Source organism: Sebastes fasciatus, chromosome 14, assembly GCF_043250625.1.
Source record: "Sebastes fasciatus isolate fSebFas1 chromosome 14, fSebFas1.pri, whole genome shotgun sequence".
Taxonomy (NCBI): domain Eukaryota; kingdom Metazoa; phylum Chordata; class Actinopteri; order Perciformes; family Sebastidae; genus Sebastes; species Sebastes fasciatus.
The window spans coordinates 17,643,344-17,669,251 of NC_133808.1; the positions used below are offsets into that span (position 1 = coordinate 17,643,344).

The following is a 25,908-nucleotide window of genomic DNA, read 5'->3' on the forward strand; positions in this document are numbered from 1 at the left end:
CACATTTTTCTGAGAAGCACAGAATCTTTCCACGATGTCAGTAGCAGTGCTTCAGTAATCACTGATATGCCAGATACATATGATAATACATCCAGTCTGTAATGGTTTTTAGCTACAATTAAACTCATACTTGCACGACATGATATTTCTCTTGATATGTGGAGGAGGCGATGCGCTGAAATAGCTGCTGACATACAGCGTACACAACCAAGAGCAGCAGCTGGAGTAATGAGGAGCTGGTAGCTGAGACACACAATTACCTCCTCAAGTAGAAAAAAAATCAAATATGCATCTAAAAACCAAAAATATACATCTGACTTTTTTCAGAGAGAAGAGGCAGTGAAGTTATAACAATATGTAAACAAAAACATCAGGCAAATTCATAAAAAAAACTAGAATGGCACTCAGAGAGCACAGACCTCCGCGAAGCTGCTCGAGTACGATTGCCCCACCTCTCCGTGCAGCTTGCGCCATCATCCACGTGTATTTGTGTTTATGTGAGATCAGCTTAATGCAGCGGAGCAGCGTAAAACACTTCATTCAAACTGGACTGAAACAAAATAAAACTCACCTAAACCGTCGTCGTTACTCTTTCCAACAATCACCAAGTGTGCTTTGGTCGAACTCAACTGTAATTTTACAGAGTTTAATGTGAAAAAATGCCGAATCTACAGGTGTCACCCCTCCGTCCACCCCCCTCGCTCTCTCTGTCCCTCTCTCTGCAGGCAGAAGGAAAGAGGCAGGTTGACGCGTCATCAGTTACACTGCGCATGTCTTAAAGCCTGCGGTGTTAATGCACAGGCTGAGCGGAGTTATTAAAAAAAATTCCCAAAGCCGGATCATCATCCGGATCGCCACCAAAATCAAATAGATTGTTTATAGTACCACACCCCACCCCTCCAAAACATTTCATTCAAATCCATCTCGGACTTTTGGAGTAATCCTCCAAACGGACAAACGGACAAACCAACAAACCAACAAACCAACACCGGTGAAAACATAACCTGCTTCCTAGGCCTTTGGCCTTGGCAGAGGTAAAGAGCATCTGGTGAATTCAGCTACGTGGTTTCATTTTTACCAACGCGAGAGAAGAATGATCAGTTGAAAAATATCAAATTATCTTGGTCTGTTTGGAGACAGACAGACCAAGATAATATGCAATATGCAGAACAATATGCTGCAGCTTATTTTCAGCTTTATATCCAACTGTGTTCATGATAAAGATGAAAAATGCATTTATACCTCAACAGACGACCTGGTTTGTCATTGGATATGATTACTATTTGCAGGAACGCTTCCTTCATTTGCACATAATACTTTTAAAAATGTATAATATAGATGTAATATAGTAATTTAGTACTTTATTGATTCCTGCACATAAATTCTATTCTGGCTTGCTCTCCTGCAGGAACATCAGGGTGCTGAGTCAGCAGCCATGCAGCTGGTAGAGATCCGGTGTCTTGCTCAAGGACACTTTAGCAGGGCAGAAACCAAGGTCGTCTGTTTTGAAACACAGTCTCTACCGATTAGGCCACACTACTTAATGCTTAACGCTGATTGACTTAATGCTTGTAAAGAATATTCTGCTTTAGCTTTGCACCTGGAATACATGAACAAACACCACATTTTAATTATGCATGAGAGTACGCGCTTTACAAGCCTCATGCATTCATTAACAATCGTGAGGTGTAATCAGCAGAAATAGACAGAGATGGATGTTAAAAGGATAGTTTGGGTGTATTACATATAGTAGATGACGGTTGGCACGCCTCCAGTTTGGAGAAACAGACAGGAGCACCGACACAGGAGCAAAGCAATGTACTGCTGTGGACAGGGACGGCAGTAAACACTTTATCTTGTCGTCAGACAGCCCTTTCCTTCTCCTTTCCGATGGCAAACTGAACTGAAAGTGAAACTTATCTATGCTCTCTCTGCGCTCGCTTATTCTAAATATAATGTACACTTAAACGGATATACATCTTTTTAGGTGAGCCTTTCTTTTACAGTAGGTGGCTAAAATATGAAAAAAAAATCACCTTCCTACACCATGTCCACACTGAATCTGTTGTACTGTATGCACTTCTGTTACCTAAACAAACCACGTAGGCTACCTATCAGCTGTGTGCTCGAGATCAGACTGGAGATGTTAACACTCATCTTCCTTCGTTTGTTCTTTTTAAACAGAAAACAAACATTTAATATTGTGATATTTACTGGAAATGACATACAATACAATACAGCAGGAAACTTTCAGCTCTCAGCCAGCTGTCTCCTTATTAAGGTGTTTGTAGTGAAATTTCAACTTCACCAATCAGCTGCTCCTAGTCGATTTTAAGGCGATTTCAAGGCGAGTGACAGGAATAAATAGAAACAGCTGGGCGTCTGACAAACAGGACATTCCAATAAAAAAGGACATGGTTCTTGAGCAGTGTTGTTAATGACTTTGCGGAGCACAAGACCTGCAGGATAAACTTCTAATGGGTGAGTACTGGTTTCTTTTTATTATTATGGAGTGGGATCAGGGATTTAAATCTATAAAAGCACTGTAATTGTTACATCTCATATGTTGGAGAATGGGCACCTACTATAATCTGTCTCTGTGATAACATTTGGCTGCTGAGTTCAGGGCAGGGTGTTACATTAGTGTGCACTTGTGTTTGGGGCGAGGGCCCAAGAAAAACATTTGCACCGAGGCCAATCACAATTATGTGACGCTGCTGCCAGCACTGTTTGCATTGCTTTGCTCTGGCGCCGGTGCTCTTGTCAGTTTCTCGATGCTGGGGGTGCGCCAACCATCATCTACAATCTACTATGGATAAGTACCTCATACAACTCCACTTCAAAACACCCGAACTATCCCTTTAATGAAAACATCTATCATGGAATAGAGACTTCGCAGCAGCCCTCAATGTTTTTTACATTACTCAGTTTAAAAAAAAGAGAAAAGGCAAAAATAAAAGGAAGTTGTTGAGTGTCCCCCTAACATCTCAGGTGCTTCTTGCTGGACATGTCGTTCCAGATGCGGTGCATCTCCTCCGGGGAGATCTGGTGCACGGTGATAACCCGTCTGTACCTGCACAGACTGTAGGCCATTTTCCAGTGATTGAAGCCACTGTTCTGATACGGGTGTATACCCAGCTTACGCAAACACAGTCCCACGTACACATCCTCCAGGTGCAACAGTCTCGTGTGTAATGAAGTCTTGTAGATGAGCTCGGCGACGTCCGCTGAGAACACGTAGCCAGTGCCCGAGCAGAAAGGCGGGTACTTACTGTCAGGATACAAGTCCCTGGACATGTACCACTTACTGCGCATGTCCCTAATGGGGCCACCGTTTATCACATAGCCGGTGAAATATCTCCTCCTTGGCTTGGTGGTGGGCTTCAGGAGCTTGTAGATCAGATTGTCCATGTTGACAAAGATGTCGCTGTCTGTCTTCATGATGTACTGCGCCTTGGGGCAGAAGGTGGCCACCCAGCGCATGCCCATCATGGTCTTGAGGGTGAGGTTGTGATAGGAGTCAATGAAGTTCTCCACCACGATGTCATGGAAGATCTGGCTCTCCTGCTCCACCATCTGGTTCAGGATGGGGTCCGTGTTCCTGCCCAGCAGAAAGATGGTGAGGATGCGGATGTCGCCGAAGGTACTCTCGTCCCCCCAGGTCTCCCGGATGGCCTGCCGCGCGTCAAACTCCTTGTGCGTGGTGCTGATGAGGATGACCAGGAAGGGAGCGGCACTTTCGCACTTCTTCGGCTCGTTGATGACAAACTCAAAGGCGTGTGGGTTAAGGGAGCGGGTGTGGATGTTGGTGAAGGTGATGTTTTTCAGGGTCTTCGGAGACTTGTGTGCAGGCACAGACATGTGGCCGACATAAGTGGATGTCGGGCGAGATATGCTCAGGTACCAGAGAGCGCTCGCCCAGCAGACCACAGTCAACAGGTACAAACATGACACTTTTGAAGGCATTATGCTGCATTTAGGTGTGTTTTGATCAGCTGGATCTTATAAGGCTTTCTTTCCATTAGCAATGTTTCAGCCAGCAAGGCAGCATGAAGCTGCTCCAGCGTGCAGTTTGACATTAATTGTCAGTAATGGATTACTTTAGAGAGAAGGGATGCTGTTTGTGTTTTAATGCAAAGCACTTCAAAATTGTACAGATGTCCAATTTCTCTTGGTGACACTGCTGCTTCTCCATTTACATCTGAAAGAGAGAGAGAGAGAGAGAGAGAGAAATACTTTATAAATCATGACAGAAACAGTATGTGGCAACTCAAATATGAATAAAAGCCACAACATAGACTTTGCTATCAGCTACTACGGCAACAAGTCAAACAAATGAGGAAATGCTGCCTGATTATCATATTATATTTATACAATAAATAACCTCAGGTAGTGTAGAAACACTGCAGATTCGGGAGTTAAGTCAAAAATCATCACAACAACAAAAAGTACTGAAATGAAATCAATATTTAATAACTTACAAAAGTGTCTGAAACACCCGTGGGAAAGATTGTGGTGACATCAGCTGTCTAGCAAAAGTGACATTTATATTGTTCACTGTTGAAGTTGAGTTAATATTCAGTGGCATGTAAGGATTTTACAGCCTTGGTTTGCACCGGGCCAAATTAACTCTGTGATAATATGACTATGATGTTGATTATTATTTATTTAATTAAATTTAAATTTTGCTCTCACATTCAATGACAAACAATACAGAATACGTCATGGTTACGATCGTGTGATAATGAAGCAGATTTTGGTAAAGGGCAAAGGGAGCACAGTCACTACATTTTTGACACCTTGCATATTAGGAGCGTTGCAAATGCCTCAAACTGCAACGTCCTGACAATTTTCTTTTGTTCATTGTTAGAAATATTGAGATTCTTTACTCAAGTAAAGTAAAAAGCCCATAAGTATCAGCAAAATCTACAATCAAAAGCAAACATGCTCAACACAGAAAACCCCTGTGAGTGCTATAGTATTATATATTATTAGTAGGGCTGTCAAACGATAAAATAATCGCGATTAATCACATGATTGTTTATAGTTAATCGTGATTAATCGCACATTTTTTATCTGTTCAAAATGTACCTTAAAGGGAGATTTGTCATGTATTTAATACTCTTATCAACATAGAGGGGCAAAAAATGCTTGCTTTATGCAAATGTATTTATATATTTATTATTGGAAATCAATTTACAACACTAAACAATGATAAATATTGTCCAGAAACCTTCACAGGTACTGCATTAAGCAGCCCCAAACTGCATGTGATTATCATAAAGTGGGCATGTCTGTAAAGGGGAGACTCGATAGAACCTTCATTCACATATGTTGAGGTCAGAGGTCAAGGGACCCCTTTGAAAATGACTATGCCAGTTTTTCCTCGCCAAAATGTAGCGTAAGTTTGGAGCTTTATTTAACCTCCTACGTGAGAAGCTAGTATGACATGGTTGGTACCGACTGATTCCTTAGGTTTTATAGTTTCATATGATACCAGTATCTGCACTTTCTAGCTGTAAAACTGAGCCCGCTACAACAAGGATCAATTGCATAAATGCATTAAAAAAATAAGTGGCGTTAAAATGAATTTGTGTTAACACATTGTTATCGCGTTAACTTTGACAACTCTAATTATTAGATTATTATAGCTGATACATGAATGTGTAATCAGTATGTCAATCCACATCACTTTGTGCTGGGATTAGATTCCAATTATGAATCGCTTTGTATGCTGCACGCCTCACAAGACTACAAAAATGGTTGGACGAAGAGCCCTCTGATATTTTAGTGTGGTATAAAAAACATATGTCCATTTTGCCATTGGAGAGACTATCACATGTGTTAAGAGGTACTCTTAAGGAGTTTAAGGGACTGGTAGCAAAAAACCTGAAAGAGGAATGGTTGTTTTATGGTTTGTGGTTTTCAGAATGTCTTATCGTAATTGTAGGGCTTTGTATTGTATTTTATTACTGTTGAAAATAAAATGAAAATAAAAAATTAGCAAAATAAAGATCATAGATCATACATTTAAGTACAGTACTTGAGTATGCCAAATGTACTTAGTTACATTCCAACATCAGCTTTGTTTTACTGTAGCAAAACCCTCAATAACATCACTTTTCAATTACTTTATGTAATATCATGAAAATGAGTTCTAGATTTTGTATCAGAACTTAACAAAAGATGTGACGACATTTTCAACAGTCAACACATGATCCTACAGCGCAGGTTGACATTTCACAAGACAAATGCCCTTTAAAACTCAAACCAAAAGCAAAAAACAACCAAACAAAAAAAACGGTTTACAAGCTCTCTTGTTCTGCGGCTCAAAGGAGTTGCGGGGTTGGCGGTATTTGTTTGTGCAGGTGGCTGAGCGGTATATGTTAGCATGTAGATCATGTATCCTGGCTTCTGAAGCTCTGGGTGACTTTTCCTTTCATTCAAGGACGGCAGAACAGACGATGCACTTCACGGGAGAATGGCCATAATGTAATAAAACCTACATTTCCATCTTCAAAGAGAGTAACAGAACCCGGGCTGAGCAGACAAATTTAGCCATAATGACATGATTTCATTTCCATTTATCAATCGACTGCAATTACCTGCAGTCTATACCCATATAGGTACTTTGTTAGACTGAGACATGACATTAACAACAAAGGATACATCAGTAAATGCTTTGAAAACAATGCCTTCATCTTTGTCACATGAAACAGTAGACTTTATGCCTGTGGACTATGAGAAATACACCTTTTTACCTTGCACTGACTACATTTCTACTGTTTATTCAGTGTCAGTTTGAGAATAGAGTCTGAGACTGTCTTACAAATGCTGTTACTTCCCAGTTTATGTTGTACTGAACTCGTTTCCCCAGAGTCTTTCAGCAAAACTCTCATGTCGAGAGTATTTGCTCACAGTATCAAACTTCTCCCTCTTTTGTGAAATTACTGTCAGATCTCATAGGATTTAGAGAAGCAAACAATCGTTCCCTTTAACAACAGTTTACTCTGATGCAAGAAATACACACAGACGCCAATATTCTCTAATACCAGAGGAGGGTGAAGACAGAATAACAGGGCAATGACTGTTTGCTCTGAGGTTAATAACGAAACAAAACAAGGCACATACTGTGTGTACATGTACACATGTTCAAATACACAATAACCAGGGCCAGCAGGTAGCACACAGTCGCTGTGTCCCGCATTGTCACTCTGAATTCTCACTCAAGACTGAAGTAAAAATGTTTATGTGACAGAACTGAGGCGATAAACACTTCTAAACAGGTCTGGGTCTCTCACACACCACCAGATTTAAGACATGAATGGATTACTGAATGGGCCTACAGGACACAGGCCCAGGGGACAAAAGTGTCAGGGGCCCTTCACCAACAAAATGTCACTCAAAGAGACACCTACAAATCAGGAAGAGACACAGAATGACAACAAAGACAAATATAATGACTACAAAGAGATACAAAAATACTACAAAGAGATGCAGGACAGCTGCAGAGAGACCACAAAGGTCACACCGAATATGAAAAGGGGCAAAACAACCACAAGGAGACACAAAATGACCACAAAGAGACACTAAGCAACCTCAAAGAGACACAAAACAACCAGGAAGAGACACAAAGCAACCACAAAGAGACCCGAAATTACAACAGAGACACAAAGAGACACAAAATGACCACAAACGGACACAAAATGACCACAATTAGACACTAAGCAACCACAAAGAGACACAAAACAACCACAAAGAGACACAAAGCAACCACAAAGACACCCAAAATTACAACAGAGACACAAAGAGACACAAACAACCACAAATAGACAGAAAACAACCACAAAGTGACCCAAAATGACAACAAAGAGACATAAAGCAACCACAAAGAGACACATAATCACCACAAAGAGACACAACACAACTACAAAAAGAAGTTAAACAACTATAAAGTATGTGTGTCTTGCTCCTATGAGAGGTGGCGGGGCCTTTTGCATGTCTGTGCCCAGGGGCCCATTGTCTCATAATCTGCCCATGATAGACTACTCACTACTAACAACTACTACTACTAAATGTCATTAACTAGTTGAGAATGAGCTGGAGATGCTCCGCGCGAAAGCAAAACTGAAGTGAGAGAAACGACATAATGTCTCGTCTATGAGCAGCGATGACTCGTGTAATGACAAACCGTGGCTCAAAGACACGGCTTGACTGACAGCTCAGTGCAGTCATATACTGTCAATCAATCACACCAGATGATAAATCACTACTCTATGTGACTATAGCAGTCACGATGAATGTGCATCATTCTGTGCATCACTTTAGATTTCAACATCAGACATTTGTGTGTGTGTGTTTTATCTCCATGTGTGAGACAGAGATATATAAATGGGTCTGTCTGCTGTGGTGGCAGCATATCAGTCGGAGAGATATGAGCGTGAAGATATAAGAGGGAGAAGAAGGGCTATAGGAGAGAGTTGGAAGCAGGAGAGACAGAGAGAGATCCTGATTACGAGAGATGTATTATGCTGGCTGTATTTTGTGCAACAATCTGCTCTCAACCAACTGTAATTATGCTTTCTGCTCTGCTGCCTCGTTTGACCTCCAAACAGGTAAAGTAGCAAAATGAAGATTTACTACAGAAAAGGCGTCATTCACAATTGTTGTTTTTTTCTAATAGCATCAGAATAATATGTTCAAAGGTTGTTTTTTTTAAACAGAAAAAGAAACTCCAGAGGAGTCTAAACCTGCTCACAGCCAGTCAGCTGCCTCTCGTAATGGGTCTTGCTGCATCACCGTTTTGGAACAATACAATGATAATGAACTTTTAAAAGCATATTTTGACGGCAGGGGAGTTAATAAGGAGCCAGTTAACTCGACATCAAATCAAAACACACAACTCTCCACTACTGGGACTCTGGAAAAAACAGATGAGCTTAAAATATCTCAATTCAATATTGTGTTTCTTTGTGGTCGTTTTGTTGTCTCTTTGTGGTTGTTTTGTCTCTCTTTGTTGTCATTCCCAGGCCGTCAAATACCGACACTTTGTCATGGTTGTCGGCACAAGGCACCCTTTAGCGCCGGTATGCGACGCACCGGCTTTCCGTTAACTACTGTACAACGTGAACCCATCCGCGCCAACAGTAAACGCACAGGGAAAGTGCTGTGGTTGGATGGGTCCAACAAACACAGGGCTTTCATCCAGGAGACCGCTGTTCGTGTCCCGTGTGTTGTCACTTAATCGGCTGATTGTTTGTGCCCTCGTTCACAACGTCAAGTCACAATTTCACTGTCCAAACATAGTCATTTAAAGCCCAACCATGTTGTTTGTCTTAGCTAGGAACTAGCGCCACACTTACTGGTAAGATAAGATACTTTTTTTTTTGTCTGTAGTTAGTTACAGAGGCCTCCCGGGTTCAGTCTCTGCTTGTCCGCAGCAGAGATTTGGCCGCTCTAACTCGTGGTTAGATGACTGTAGCGCGGAGCAGAGCCTGCAGGCAGGCCGCCAGACCTTAGCAGAGCTATTATTCTGATCAGTCTCCATAATACTGTATGTCACACTGAGAGTCAGTCATAAAACCTCCCGCTCTGTGTGACCAGATCGGTCCGGTGATTGGCAGGAAGGATAGAAAAATATAAAACAGTCTATATGGCGAAGTCGCCAACCGTTGAGCACTGGACCTTTAGGACATGAAACGTACTCCAGAAACACAACAGGGAGGGGCAATGAAATGAGGAAATAATTAGCCTATACTTCCAACAGAGACCCAATTTATCAAGATTTATTATATTGCATGAGGTAAGCTTGTATGGGGAGCGCAGCACAAAAGACATCCATTCATCAAGACATGACATTGGTTTCTCCGAGCCTCTGGGTTGACCGTTTGGCAGACTGGTTTCTGGAATGGGGGCTATTACGCTCTCCTCTGTACACAACAAAAATGTTTTGATTCATGGCCCCATGGCCATCTGTAGACAGCTCTCTAAAGTGTTTTTCCAATAACAACATCTCAGAGCTAATAGATTGCCAGATTGAATTAACTGCTTCATACAAAGCCGGAGCATTGAGGAGAGCCGGAGCCCAAAATTTAAATTGATTACCTCGGCTTTCATTTGACACAACGCTCTTTGAATATCGCTGCTTATACTTCTAATCACACAGCAGCACACTAATGGCAGAATTTAAGAGATAACAAGTTTAATACAAACACCTCCACTGCTTTATATTTAGTGTTCAGTAATGTGTGGATGACATTATGAAGGTTGGATTCCTCCTCGCCTCAGACTTTTTGAATTTTAAATGTGGATTACAACCCCAGCATGGAGGTGTGTTTTTTTTCCACAATAACAAATAACAGAATGATATATGAAATACTGATGACAGGACCGCCTGATGGAGCAGAGATGTGTGAAAAATGATATGAAAATTGGAGCACAGCAAGTTCAAATAAATTAAATCTCCCTTCCCCAGCATGGTGATGAAAGCCAGCATTTGTAAGCTGATAGATGAGATTTCATCGACCTTGGAAAAGAAAGGAGAGTGAATGTGCACACACTTTCAAAGCCATTAAAAGGTGTTTTTCTCACAACATTTACTTGATCCTCTCTATAGTTTATGAGCCATTTTTTGGTACTCTTATTAAAAAACACAAAACAAACAAAAAGCCTTGTTGAAAAGACAATTTTTCAACTAGATTCCAAAACAAGACTGAGCCTGTAAAGCTTTTTCCTCACCCTGTCTGTATAAATGCATCATTCAAGAAAGACCCCCGTGTGCTGTACGATCTGTTGCTCTGGAAACAAAGACGGCTTCATTATTTACTTTATCTGTGCCGTGCCTATTACTCTTTGCTACTGTACGTCTATTTCCTCTTGTTAGTATTGTGACCCAAAGTGTTCAATATTAAATAAATAACATGAAATTGTGAAATGGATTAAAAAGTCTGTTTGTATTTCACAATGCCATTCATTGAATGTCCTCTCATTCAGGCTGACACAGACCTGGCCCTGACCCAGTTTGTTGTGACTAGTAGACAAAGACTTTGTGATGAAAAGTGGCGCTATGAAATAATTTGAGTCACTGTTAACACTAGGATCGCCAAGACGGTCTGACATACCTTTTGGGTTTTTATATTGCAAATAACGCTGTTTAAATAAAAACTACAAGTCCATGACTTTGTCTAAATGTGTGTTTTTTATGTGGTCTGAAGCCTAGGAGGTACTAAAATAAAACGCACAATCTGCAGTGGCGGTCAGAGGAATAAATGCTCAGAAATAAATGGATTTATGTTACAAAGTCTCAAAAAAGACACTGCAGTTCAAGGCTGGATTACAAAGGGACACGATCGCATTGGAGCCGTCATGGAAACGGCACAACGGTTAGCTTCTCGTCTAAAAGTGAGTCTCTTGCATATACAGCGTCTCAGAGATATTAACATAAGTATGTCACATACGACATGCTTTGACGTGAAGCCTACAATGTAGTAGGCTACAAGTTATATATTAGTTGTATTTTAGCATTATGAAGCAAATGCAGCAGCAGTAAATACCGTGAATCAATGCGCTGTTCTAAAACAAATATTAAAAAGTTTGCCGATTCTGCTCTGTGATGTTTTGTTTATTTGCCATCATTTCAAGTAACTTCATCAAACAAATGCATTATTGATGTGTTTGTGAAACACAAACATAATTTGTCTGTGTTTGCACATATTATTATTAAAGATCCCCACCAGACATATAAAAATGCTTTGAACAATAATTTGTGCCTGACATGTTTTTTCCACAATCACCCAAAAAATAGACTTCTTAAAAACACGTCTACTTCTTCTTCAAAAGTTGAACTGCTGGACACAAGTACCTCAAACTTCACTGAGGAGTCTGTTCTTAGTGTTTGTGCACTGGAGGTTTCAGGTTTGCACATCACACTTCTGTAAGATGCATGTCAGACAATGATTGGCATCCAGACTAGTTGTGAGGTTACAAAATCCACCTTCAGCAGATTAATGTGAAAACAGACTTCCAGTGTCAAACTCTGCTCTTGCATCATTCTGCACAGCGAAGGTCAAACATCCAAGTGCACATTTTCAAGAGAAGGGCGGCTCAAAATAATGAACACTTTCATCTCAAATGTTCATCCTTGTAATTGAATAGCACTCCTTGAAATAACAACATAAACATAGCATGTTCTGGTAGTTTAAAATGCATCACATAAAGCATTCATGCAACAGTCTAATCACCGCCTCCATCTCTCTGCAGAGGGAGATGAGATTAGATTTGAAACCAGACGAACAAAAGAACCAGATCCTCTGTTTCCCACAGTCTCCCGTCCTCTTTATTGCTCCCCGACTGAAACATTAGGGGAATATTGTCATTTACATATTTTATGCTTGGGGCCTGATCGTGCTCTGCTATTATAGCAAGCTAAACACTGGAGGAAAATCTACACTGGCAATTAAATGAGTGAAGCTACATTAAGCTGAATGAAAACTTTTGATAGATTAAAGAGCATAAAACTGGCAAACTGTCCTCCATTGAGAGATCTGAAATCCCTCGAGTATTGTCACGTCTTGAAGTATAATTTATATCAGTTAAATGTTGATACTCTAACCAGCCACGTAGCTGTGGGTGGGCCTAGGTGGGCCTGGGTCGGCCAACTTGGCCCTCCAGGCCCACCCAGTCAGAAGGCTTCCTTTTTTACCACTTCTTGTTTAGGCTCCATGATTGGTCTGATTGTTTGAGTGGCAGTTCATTTAGCAAATGGCAGATTGCGAGCAGCCCCTCCTCCTTCACTCAGTGGACAGCTGGTGTCTGTCGGCAGCTGTTGAAAACATGAGCAGAAAGCTTTGAATTTGACTTTATACATTTTGAATAAACACTCCTCTGTGTTTATTAGCGACACCAAGCAGTTACATAAAAGTTACTACGAGCACACGATGCATCCGGCTAAAAGAGGAGCAGGAGGAGAAGTTCAGCCACCATTCTCAAACAAGACCTCCAGTTTCACCTCAACAAGTGCAGAGTAATAATGACATTACGTGGCCCCTCGTCACCCCAACAAGCTGGAGGCCTGCTGGTGGATAAAAACTGGCATCAGGGCTTCAGACTGAACTCTTTATCCCTGCAGCTCCTTTTAAAGAGACTATGATGAAATCATTTCAGTGTTCAACACCAAGCCCCGTCGTCTCCTGCTGTCATCATCAAAAGTAAGCCTACAATTTTGGATTAGTGGCCTACTTCAATGTTATTGTTTATTGGGTATATATATGAGTTTCATGCTGATGTTGCTGCCAGGCCGTGTGTGTGAACATGTGGCCGCCATGCCATGCTGTTAATGTTTGTCTTGTTGGATCAGGATCAGCTTGATTGGTCAGGTATGATCAGGTCTACACACACACAGAGGCTACTATACTTGACTCTGCTTATTTTGCTCTCATTGTACATATACAGAAATAGAAATGCAACTACAAACAAGGTCAACAAAGCTGAACATGAGTTAAGTGTGTGTGTATATATAGATATAATAATAATAAAACAAGGAAAAACATAAGTGTCAGGCTGTTTCTGTAAATTGTAAACAATAATACAGTAGTGGTGCAGAGTGCAAATATGCAGGAATAGATATTGAATGATTAATGTAAGAGGTTGCTTTGACGTAGGTGGATGTGTACAGTATGCATATAAACATGTGAGGGGCCTGCAACATTACCTCAGATGATGATGTCTATCTAAGGCTTGTATGATTTAACTGTGGTGCATTCAGGCTAGTAGAGTTGTAATGGCCTATTTTGGTTACAATATGTGTTTCAGAACCTATTAAGTGGTCGTTTGGTCTTGGACGGGCTAAACCCGCCTGATTTTCTCTGTGCCGACCCACACTGTGGTTTCTGCCTTTATGCCACTGACTCTAACTGAATATGATTTTCTTGGGTGGGTCGAGGTGTGCTTTCTACTGTAGGCTACATCATTCCTGTAAAATGCAGGATTGGCTTTATAATGGGCCGATTGCAGCAAGAATAATTGTTTTCCATCCATTTGTGAATTTTAGGAAGTGAAGTGTAACACAGCAATTCTACACAGGGATTGTTGTTGAATGGTTGTTCAGGTTTCATTATTCCATAAACACAATTACGTTTTAAATCAAAAGGGAATGGCAGTTAATATTCATATATATTCTCTTATTCTCTTATTCTCTTATATTACCAGGACTAACTAGTTCTACACTGCAAAACAATAAGAATGCTGTTTCTTTATTTACATTTACAACATTTTACAAGATTCTCATTTTGAAACGAGTCAGCTGGAGACATTAAAAAATCAGTTTACGACCACACAAGGAGCTACAGCTGGTAGAAACTGTCCACCATTTGGAGTGGACAGACATATACTGGTCCTCTTCTACCGCTCATTTGTGGAGAGTATAGGAACTTTCTGTTCTATTGCCTGGTATGTTTCATTGCCAGTGAATAATAAAAACAAACTGCAGTCAATATGTCCAGTAAAATTGCAAAAGTTATGACCTGTGAGTCCCGAGCGGTGAGGAAAGGGCAGGTGATTATTAGAGAGGCATCGGGCTGGCAGATCATTTGTGTCTATACCGGTATTGCATTGTTGAAGAAACTGTGAAACAAAACATGACTGAACCTGTGTGTTTGAGGATGCTGCACCTTATTTTATATGATATGTAGAGCACTTTAATGATGTGGTGAACACGTCTATAGAAGGCTAATGATGAGGTGTTCTGTTTTTTTTGTCAGTGGTATTATAGTTTATTTATCTGACGTTTGCTGTATGGCATATGATGCATTTTTGAAAGGACTAATATCTATCTGTCTATCTGTCTATCTGTCTATCTGTCTATCTGTCTATCTGTCTATCTGTATCTGTCTATCTGTCTATCTATTTTAAAAGAAATGTGATGCAAATATAATGACATTTTATCAACATGAGGAACAAGTTTTCAATTAATTATATCTGCCAACTCACAAGATTCATAAACAATGTACAGCTATCTTGCAAAAATGTTCAGTGAAACCTTTCTTTTCCCTACAATACCCAAATACAATAGCCGCTCGTGGTTTCTAAAGTAGGCCTATAGCCTATGATTGATTGTTTGTGTGGTTATGTTTAGGAAATTATATCCCTTAAGGTTAGGTAATGAATCATACATGTTGGTTAAATACTGAACATGTCGAAAGTGACTTGAAGCTTGAGACAGGATGTCATTCTACCAAAACCACTATTTTTCTCCCACCTAAACCAAAGTGCTAAACCTAGTTTTTATAATTTCCATGACTTATGATTTAACTCTGGAGCTGCAATGTGCGGAAATGTGTCGTTCTCCTGTTCTGATTTGTCAATAAAGTTATAAAAACTATAATAAATAAAAAACAAACAAATAAAAGCAGCACTTCCTCAAAGCGTATTTTGAAAAATAAATTAGTAGCCAGTATAAATGTAATTCCTAGGAGACACGATTTTAATATTCTGTGTGGATAGTTTGTTGTGCTACATTTGAATAAGAGTTGATTCCAATATATTTGATTGTTCATTAGCATGATATTGTCCTCGGGCATCATCCCCTCCTGTGGGGCTTTACTGTACCCATTAACAGCCAGAACATGGAGATTACGGAGGGATCCTACCTTCACTTCAGACACTTGCTAGTAAAACTGTCTTTGCTAATTTAAGCCTGGGCAGTGCACAGCAGAGTCTGTGAATAAATCATTAGCTGAGTCTGAAACAATAAGATTCATTCCTCAGTTTGACTGGAAGATGACAGGCAGGCGGTCGGTGCCAGAGGAGTAATAACAGTGACAGAGGGACGAGAGGTTGAAGAGTCAAAGATCCTGAGCCAATGGTTACCGCGGGGACTGCGTGCACCTTCCTGCCATCAGGTGTTGCCTGAAACATATTGGCGATGAGGCAGGGTGAGTCTGAGGTTTTCAAAGCAGAGATGCAGACAAACAGGAAGCCGGCGTCCTGCTGGGATGATGCCAGCATCCTTTCTCCCTGAACAGATGCTGCCCAGTGCCCACTCTTCTTTGTTCCCTCCTCCAAAGGCACACTGAGTTGCATGATGCACTCAGAATAAAAATGCTCACCTTGATGCCAGTAAAGGACGTGACGTGGGGGAAAAAAAAATACAACTTCTGGAGCCATCAACTGCTTCCACAGCTCTCGATGAGCTGCTTTGGAAAACTGGAGTAAACAACGATGACTTGCAGAGAGCTTCTTCTAAATAAATTCATGGCTCAGTTTGAAGCCGGTAAAGTATCCCAGAGATGTGTCATTGTTACACACACACAGCTGGCTTGATGGATATTTAATGCCACAGCACTGGATAGTGGCGCTGAGAAAATGTAAAGAAATATGAGAGATGAAACGCAACCTTTGTCTCCATTACCAGCATTACATAGCAAGCTATCTGCCTGGTGGCAAAATGAGCTCGTAACTGATGCTCATTTCTCAATTTATGACAGTCTGAAGGTTATGACGATGGATTATACATTTGATTCAATTGAATAATAGTACATATAATAGTGCAATTAATATCAGTGGGGTCCACTGCCCAGCATCAATCAGATCAACTGCTCTCTGAACTCATGTTTTAATGCCGATCTCTGTATGTTCAATGCGTCTGTTCACACACAGGCTGCTAATTTAACATTGTGATGGTCAATATCTTGAAATTAATTAAAGACACTATAATGAGCAATGAAGATAAATAATCTGATTGTTGATCTGATTTGTTTACTGGTAGAAAAACATGAGACTATTAAGAGTGTATTGTGTCAGGATGTAGTTAAGGGGCTGAATAACTCAATGTCTGTTATTTCAGTTATTTAATCTGTAACTACATATCAAAGAAAATTAATTGTCATTTTATTGTTATTTAAATATTTCTAGGTATGTAATGAAGGGATTTCTTTAATTCATACTGATAAAGTACAAATGATTGATGCTTTTACTCTTCAGTAGAATAGTTAGCTTGTGTTGCTCCAAAAAGCTACATTCAATTTATTTGGGTGAGGAGAAGACGGAAGACAAAGACGGTCACTTCCTTGTGGACCACATGTCAATCAGTGAGGCACTTACTATTTAATTTTTATTATCTAATTTTAATAATTTATTTAATTGTATTCTTGTATTTAATCACAGTTGATACTGAACTTAAATGGCAGCTATGACTTTACTTGAAAAGTTGGCAAGGTTGGCGGTTCGATCCTCGTTTCCTACTGTCTACATGTCGAAGTGTCCTTGAGCGAGACACTTAACCCCAAGCTGCTCCCCTGGTGCTTTACAGCAGCTCACTGCTCCTTAGGATGGGTTAAATGCAGAGGTCAAATTTCATGTGTGTACCTGTATGTGATGAATCTAATACAGTTTTTTTTAACATTTCTTTTTAATTGGGTACCTTTCCTCCATGCATGCAGGATTTGCACATTTGTTTTTACATTTTAAAAAAATAGTGACATGAGCAAATAATTTATGATCACAAATGTTGGATAGTGCCGCTGTGTAAGATATTGGATTTATAATGTACAGTATTTAGTGCACTGTATTTACAGAGGATTTATAGGAGTATAAAGGACAGCTGGGTAGGTTTCCTAAACTTTTTCACAACAGTGTTTTTTATTAAATAACAAATCCAATAAGCCAACAAGAAATGTAAGCATTTCCTTTGTTGTAGTTTATACAATCCTCCCTGGGAAACACTGTGACTTTCTCCCATAAAAAAACCCAATGTCATTAGGTTAGTTGCTATAGGACAGTATTATATGTCTGGTTTTATCCAGTGTCCTCTGGATCAAGTCCTGTCTTGTCCGTTTCTGTATCTTGTCCCAAGTAATATGATGTGAATGACCCTCATTACTGAGGCCAAGACACTAAATTAAACAGGACACGGCAAACTGCAAACCTCTGATCCATCTTAAACCCAGTGATTGTCTTTACAACAGAGAAAGAAAGAAACACTGATGAGAATGCCATCTCACCTTTGACCTATAATCTAAAGACTGCATAGACACTGAAACGTGCAGAGAGAGCCGTGCTCTTTATGTCCAGTTGTGATTATAGTTTTACTCACTCTAACTTTCCTTTGTTTGCAAATTATACCTTAAAAGTTACTCAATGAGATAAGTGGTCGTACGTGTTGATGGTTAGGTGCTGCTAGAGGAAATGCTCTGATGTGTCAAACAGACGGCAATTTATTCAATAGATTATTGTCTTTGAACCCCAGCAGTAAGTGAACACCTAAGGAATTAATATGTGAGTCTGTAAGCTCTGGCAGGAGTTTATAGGTCTGACTCACAGTATGAATTATGACCATTGTACATAATTACATGTAAAGCAAAACATCTCAATCCAAACAAATACAGATGCAACATATTTTTCAGTAAAGGCACTTTAAATTCAGTTTATTTTTGCATCCTAAACACTGATTGCTTTGTTACCAAGGAACAGTGTTTCCATAGTGAATCTGAAACTACTAGTATTGTATTACAGAAAGAAGCCTTAAAGCTATTTGAATGGCAATGGGGACAACCAGTACAAGTAAGTATATTTACTGTCTACTTTATGTGCTACATAATTAGTGTTTGACCAATTAAATCAGAAAGTGGCAATATTCTATATCCATCCCATACAACAGTGAATTGATCATAAGTGATTCCTGTGTAGTGTCAGTCGAGTGCTCTTGAGTAGTAAAACCAAAGAAATGGTCATATCCAGTAAACAATCAAAGGGACACCCTGTTGAAAAGGTTATCTGTTTTAAATACTAAGGAACTTATATAGATATATAGCCACCTTATTTTATAGATAACACTGAATATGTTTTAAAAATGCTATGCAGAGGTTACACCTACTCAGGGAGCGTAATGACTTCAGGGTGAGCCAGAATATTCTTGAAATGGTGTACAAGAATCTGGCAGAAAGCATCTTGTCCTTTTCAAATGGCCGCTTGGTTTGGACACTTGAGTATCAAATGTAAAGGGAAACTGTGAGTGGTCAACACAGCCAGTAAAATTATAGGGAAACCACAGATGCAACTAAGCAGCGGGCATGTACTGACTACCAAAAAGAAAGCTCTTGACATAACAAGTGACTCAGCCCATCAATTTTACCCACAATTTGAATTGCTTCTCTCAGGAATGCGCTTTAGACCGCCACGAGCCACCAAAAAAATGTCTATAAGAAATAATTTGTCCCATAAATAATTAAGTAGTTAATCCCCCTCATCCCCACCTTGCGCTGAATTTGCACATTGTACATTTGTAATAGGCCAACGGAACTGTATTTGACTGCATATGATTGAACTCCAAGCTCCTCCAATGTTTTTTTTTATGTTTTTTTTTACTATTGTCTTCTTTGTAACTCATGTTCTAGCCAAAACCTGATGTAGCTTATTCCTGTGTGCCATAGACCTCCATCTTTTTGTCCCAAAACTATTAAAAACACATCAGCGAGCCTACTGCTGCACTTGGCGACATGTTCCTTCAATATAAGCATGGACACTAGTTTAGTTTGACTATAGTTTGACTCAATCCTACATACGCCATCCTGGTGCTGTAAATACTCACTAGAGCACCAAATGTGTTTTAATCTGCAGCTGAAAATAGTTCCCAACAAATGTAGTACCTGTTACAGCAGATACAGGTGTTTCAAGCCTTTTTAAAAATGTTTACACTTATGTTACAATTTTAAACTTTACATTCATGACCAGTGAGATTACAATAAAAGCAGCGTTATCCTTTAAATCTACAACATATAGCAGAGTGCTGTGTTGAGCAAGGCTCAAATAAAGATGTTTTGCAAGTCCATGTAATACATCCTGAACATGACTGACACCCTTTGATTAAGATTAAATATTTACTCCATGCTCTAATGAAAAATAATGACACAGATGAGGATTCTCACAGCTTCCAGCAAGATGTTATTATGCAGAAGATTATCTTACACAAAATGCCAACTGCACATATAAGTATCAGTTCTCAAATGTCAAGCGAGCACAGCTTTGAGTGATGTGTTCAGTGTTACAGAGAGTGCCCTGGATTCCTGGCATTAGCACACAGCCAGGGGATAAATTGGATCGGGGCTACCCGGGTCTTGGCACACAGGCTCCCAGACATCATCAGGCTGAGCTAAGCCCTGACATATCCTCCATCAACAGCAAAATTCTTCACTCATATTTTTCTACTGTGGAAACAAAAAAAGTATTGTTTGCATGCTGGTCAAATTGGTTTTAGTTAAAGCGCCCGCTGTGTGCTGTGTCAGCACCGACATAATGTGTGTGTGTGTGTGGACGAGCAGCACCAATCAGTCACACACTGTCAGTCATGCAGCTGAGATAAACTAGGACTCTAAAGTACATCTTATATTCTGATTTAACAATACATATCTCTGACTGTGGATTGGCAGTTACTGTAACTTTATTATTACTTGAACAATCAAAGTTTAATTATTATTATCCTCCACCTCCCTGCTAGTCTGTTCAGTCTCTCCTCAATTGCAATGCGTGGAATTGGTACTGAACCAGGCAGTTTAACAGCGATCTGCTTTCTGGAACTGATTCAATATATGGCATTAAGATTTATAAAATTGCCATGGCAATACTGGCAAGACTGAAAGCAGCAGCCTTTGAGCCCAAAATACCTTCACCTTGGAGATCACTCGAAAGTTTTACATAGCAAAAAGCAGTTATTTACTTGAGCTCTTAAACCTGTTTCATGCTTCTTGACGGTGCGCACGGTCCCTGCGAACGTCTGGTCGTTCATACTGATTGCATTCAGAGCATGAGTCAAGAACGGATCCCATCTCATCTGTAGTCTGTAGGCTGTGTTGTTGTAGGCTACTTTTCATTACGCCTCAGCGCCGGTGACAGTCATCTTGTGAACGCGATATCTCAGGATGAACTCATTAGGATTTGGTGGTCAAAGGTCAAGGTTACCGTGACCTCACGAAACATGTATTTGGCCAAGAATTCATGTGCTAATTATGACAATTTCACACAAACAGGATAATTATCCTGTTTAACAGGATAAATGATGTAGTGATGACATTTTGGACAGACAGGGATGTAAAACTGCAGCTTTTAATTCTAGTTGAAAACTGATTCACAGCTGTGATTGGCAGCTGCACTGAGCCAATCATTACAATGTGGGCTGCATGACACCTTCCGCATTGTCACAAAATCTTGGAGGTGCACGACTCCGACCCTCCACGCACAGTCGCCCAGGCCGCAATTCACTAATGTAGCTAGAAAAAAAATCTGTGAGTGGGCATCAGAAAAACTGGGTGTGCCACATGATCCAGAGGCAGACTGGTAATGACATTCAGCCTGGGACTCTGAGATGGAGAGGCTCTTAATGCATGCACCCGGAGGGCTGGTCAGAAAGTCACAAGAGCGAAACTCTGATGTCCGAGCACAAGTAAATGCAGCGAAAGATGACACTGCCAGCTGCCGCTCTGTTTTCTACCGGCCCGGCAGATTCTTCTGCAGCCTCTCCTGCTGCATGCAACGACTGCTCATGAATTTTGTCCTGCTAAACGTGTGTGTAGGGTTGCCAACTTCCACTCGTTGATAGAACGGCTACAGATAGATAGAGGCGGGTTTTTTTTTTTTTTTGTAATAGTAACTCATTTTAGTAAGGCTACGCCATAGCCGCAATTGTGCAATATTGCCGACCGCACTGACTGCCAGAAGCATGAAACAGGTTTAAGTGTGTTGTTTTACCTGAATAGAGCAATAACTCCAAATAAGAGGTGTTGCAATATACCAGTATTGACAATAACCGTATATTTAAAAATGAACTATTGATATCATGTTAATAATACACGTATGATAATATTGTGTAAATAATCCAGTGCCTTGTAAATCATTTTATATACACAGCTATGATTACAGACTATCTTTCTGCCTCCCTACACTTGTATTTTGAGTGTAATTATTATTATTTATATTATTATTATTATTTAAAAAAAATTCTACAGATATGTAGTGAAAATCTGATATCGTGACAGCCCTACTCCAAATCTTAGTCACTTTATAAATAATGTAATTTAATTTGACAGTAATTATATCAACAATCAAAAGACACTGAAAATATAAAAATATATATATATATCGGCTTTGCCTTCTGAGCTTTTAAACACATTTTTAAGATGGTGTATATTTATAATTTATTTAAACTTTTTAAACTTATTTCTTCCTAGTTTATCTACTTAAATTGTGAGTCACTCATAGGAATATAAGAGTCCTTAAGTAGATTGTTACTCTGCTGCTGCAAACGTCCACATGAGGGTTATGAGATTATAGTGCAGGGATGTATCCCATTTTTAACAAACTGAGAACCGAGGAAGATGCTGTTCACGTTTTACTGTATACACACTGGAATAAAAATCATTACCTCTTTGGGCAAGGTATATTCCTGTGTGTTAGAAAGAGACAGGCCGGATCACGTGTCTTCAGTTGTGCAGCGTTGGACAGAAGTGCAGAGACTTAATGAGAGGATGTTTGCTATGGAGCCTCTCCAGCCAACCGTGTCACATCATAGAGCAGCCAGGTAGTCATTAGAGGGACAGATGGTGCTGCGGCTGATTGCTCTCTCTGCTGACCTATTTGAAGGTGTTTTTCCTCATCATGCCTCTCCTCAGAAGTAGTGAGCAATGTAGAAAATAGAGAGGTTCAAATAAAGGCAATAAATGCAAAGTACAGTTCAGTAATACCTATTGCAGCTTTGATGTGTGGGAGACTCTTAAGGGGCTCAATGAGCTTGTGAATTACTCATGAATAAAAGTGAAAAACACATCTTCTAACCACATGGAGCCATTAAACTGGGAGTTATGCTTATAACCAACGAGGCACAACACATCATCGGTATGGAGATTGCGCACTCACGAGACCAACCTGAAGAACCTCTCTGAAAACGCCTGTCACGGCCAATGAGGCTGTCACAGGCAGGGCTACAAAAGCCCCAGCGCACTCTTTCAAACTGCAATTCACTGAGCTGGAAAGGGTGACTCGTGCTGTACGTTGGTTATCTGCATAACCCCCAGTTCCCCTTTCGGTCTGTGCACATCAGTTATGGAGATAAAGCATCACGTCCCGAGACACCCCCTGCAGATAGACTGAGAAGATACGGCCCTGTTATCTATACTGCTCAGAGAACAGACTGAGGGACGTCCTGGACTGTCACATCTGGGGCAATAAGACTTTATGAATGTATGTAGGGTGAAGGGGCATCTGTGCAACCTTATAAACATAAGCACGCCTCACATATCACCTCTACAACCCAATGAGAAAGGCATTGTTAGGAGAGTGTCCTCCCTTAATCAGGGTTAGCAAAATAGACAAACAGCTGGTCCACTGTGCACATCTCCCACGTTCAGCCAATATACATCATTATGCAGACGCTCTTACTCGATGCAAACGGGGGCGGTGAAAAATATAGGACAGTGTGTGTGTGTGTGTGTAGAGATTAGAGACAATGAATTCGGCTGGGTCTTCCTCCATACCCACGTACTCAGAGGAAGGGAGGATATAATTAATCTGTTCCCCCAACGACAACTGCCCTACTCTCCCCACGTCGTCCCGGCCTTCCAGTTCCAACTCCATGGAGGACTCGATGGCTTTGCATAACAGAGGCACACATTTCTCCAGGGTCGTCTTCCAGAGGTCTCCGGGTTAGCAAATGCAGCTTTTGCGTGCAACATGCCGAGACACACTGGGCAACCATTGTGTGTATCCCTCTTGAAAAAGGAACAATCTGCCAGAACTTGAGCATGGGCGATATTTCATTTCCCAACTTTGCTAGACTTGCTAAACCCGCTGGGAGAGCTTTTCTTTTTCTCTGGGACTATTCCACTTTGTGAGCAGTGTTGGGGGTAACATGTTGCAAAGTAAATGCTTTGTTGTAACAAGTAACTAGTTTGCAATTCAAGTAATCAATTATTTAGTTACATTTCCAAATAAGCAATCCGTTACACAGTGAAATGCAAATTGTGCCTGGGAGATAAGCGTCTGTCAGCTGCGAAGAACTCTAATTCACCTACGTACGTATATGCACAGCTCCACAACACTGATGGGTGGCGAGGCGAATCTAGGAGGAGAACAATGCCAGTGCTACAGCTCTGAAACATCAACGGCTTTCGGGTGTCACTCCGAGGGAAATTAACGAGTTTGTAGCTGGCAGGCGGCTACCTTCGGTTCTGAAAAGTGAAGCCAATGCGGAAGTGCCTTAAACTTGCATTCTTTCTAATTAGGCTTTGCTGTCGGCTTCACGACTCACTTTAAAAAAAGACAGAGAGAAAAAGGGAGAGCGAGAGAGAGATCATGTGAGTGAGCGGAGAGGGGGAGCGGTAGAAGGGAGAAAGACAGCGCAGAGCGGCGTTGCTTTGAATGAGAATAAAAATGTATTTGCTTAAAAAACAGAATTCAACCGATTAGGAAAGAAAATTATTGTATTTTTATTTAAATATTTGCTTTGACTAAAAAAAAATCTTGGCATTAGTAGTTCTAATTATATGTTAGAAGCTGTTTAGAGGCAGTGTTAGGAAGTTAAACAGTTCATATTTGCTTCTCTATTATCAATTTTATATTGCTGTGAAAACATCTCCTTTAAACAACTGTAGTTTCTCACCAAAAACTACATTTTACAAGATTACATTTGAATGCACAATGATAGCGTTATAATTTTCTATTGCCCATCATGTGGCGGCTGCACATACTGTATGTGTGTGACTGGCAAAAAAACGTATATATGACACTGCTGAAAACTGACAGGGTTCGATCGGCTGCTGTCTGACGGTGCATCTCTAGCTGTTAGTTTAGGAAGTGCTTGATTTATGCAGCAGAGTTTTCTATGAGCAGAGCATTTTAAACGTCAATGTTGCAGGCGATCATGTTCATTTAACTGTTGGAAGCCAAAATTGTGATCACGATTTAATATTCAGTTAATTGTCTTTTGTAGCCCAAGGGGAATGCGGAGCTACCTACCTGCCTGCAACAGTCTCATTGGTTGTTCCTTTTGCGCAAAAATCATCGAGACATGATTTGGATTACATGCAAAATGAAAATGGCAAATCTGGATTGTATGAAAAAGTAAAGATGATTTCTGTGCTACAAAAAGGGATGTGCTGAATGCAGAGCAAAGAGGAAGGCTGTGTCACGAACTGAGCGGACACAAATCCCAATTATCTCCTGATTTCTACATGTAGAGAAAATGTCAAACAACCTAAAGCCAGTAATCTCTCATGATGACTAGGCTGAGGTCCCGAATTTACATATGAAGCCATACATTTTTTCTTGCACTAGAAATGACACAGCAACCAGGAGAGGAACAGACAAGATTGCCATGTCGCAGAACGCCTACTGAGTTTAATTTTTGCAGCATTTCAGAACAGGACGAAACAGGGTGCAGCAGCCACTACACCAATAATGAAGGCTAGATGGACGAGGGATGAATTATGGGTCACTTGGTATGGTGGCTGTCACTGCAAGTCTGGCATCAAAAGACAAAGAGCAAAGGGTGATGAGGAGCCTTTCTCTTAAAGCCATGATCTGAATAAACCAGATGGTGAATCTATCATTTTCACTGTCTGCTACAAAAAACATAATATAAGCAATCTTCTGAGGGGAAAGCAAGGCCTTGCAGTTCTTGACAAACAGCCAAATTAGTCATGGATTTTGTTTTCAACAGGATGCACCTTGTCTGCAAAGTATCACATCTAGGGATTTCTCTATGTATTTTCAATTTTTGTGAATTTATGTAAAAGTCAACAAGACTAATGACCTCACAGATGATTTTCAAGTTGTTTGACCAGCAAGATCCGAGTCTGCCAAGGTAACATACGGCACAGGTTTAATCAATGTGTCAAAGAGGATTTTCGGATATAACGTTACTCAAGG

General features: G+C 40.4%; 1 protein-coding gene across 1 annotated transcript in view; it reads right to left on the bottom strand.

Annotated features, from left to right (window-relative positions):
• Window positions 1-2,264: 2,264 nt before the first annotated feature.
• The window catches only part of b3galt1b (UDP-Gal:betaGlcNAc beta 1,3-galactosyltransferase, polypeptide 1b), a 58,740-nt gene continuing 35,096 nt past the window's right edge, over window positions 2,265-25,908 (bottom strand). The window contains exon 2 of the mRNA XM_074658156.1: window positions 2,265-4,201. Within this exon, the coding sequence (XP_074514257.1) occupies window positions 2,980-3,966 (987 nt within the window). The 5' untranslated portion in view covers window positions 3,967-4,201 and the 3' untranslated portion in view covers window positions 2,265-2,979. The remainder of the gene's footprint in view (window positions 4,202-25,908) is intronic.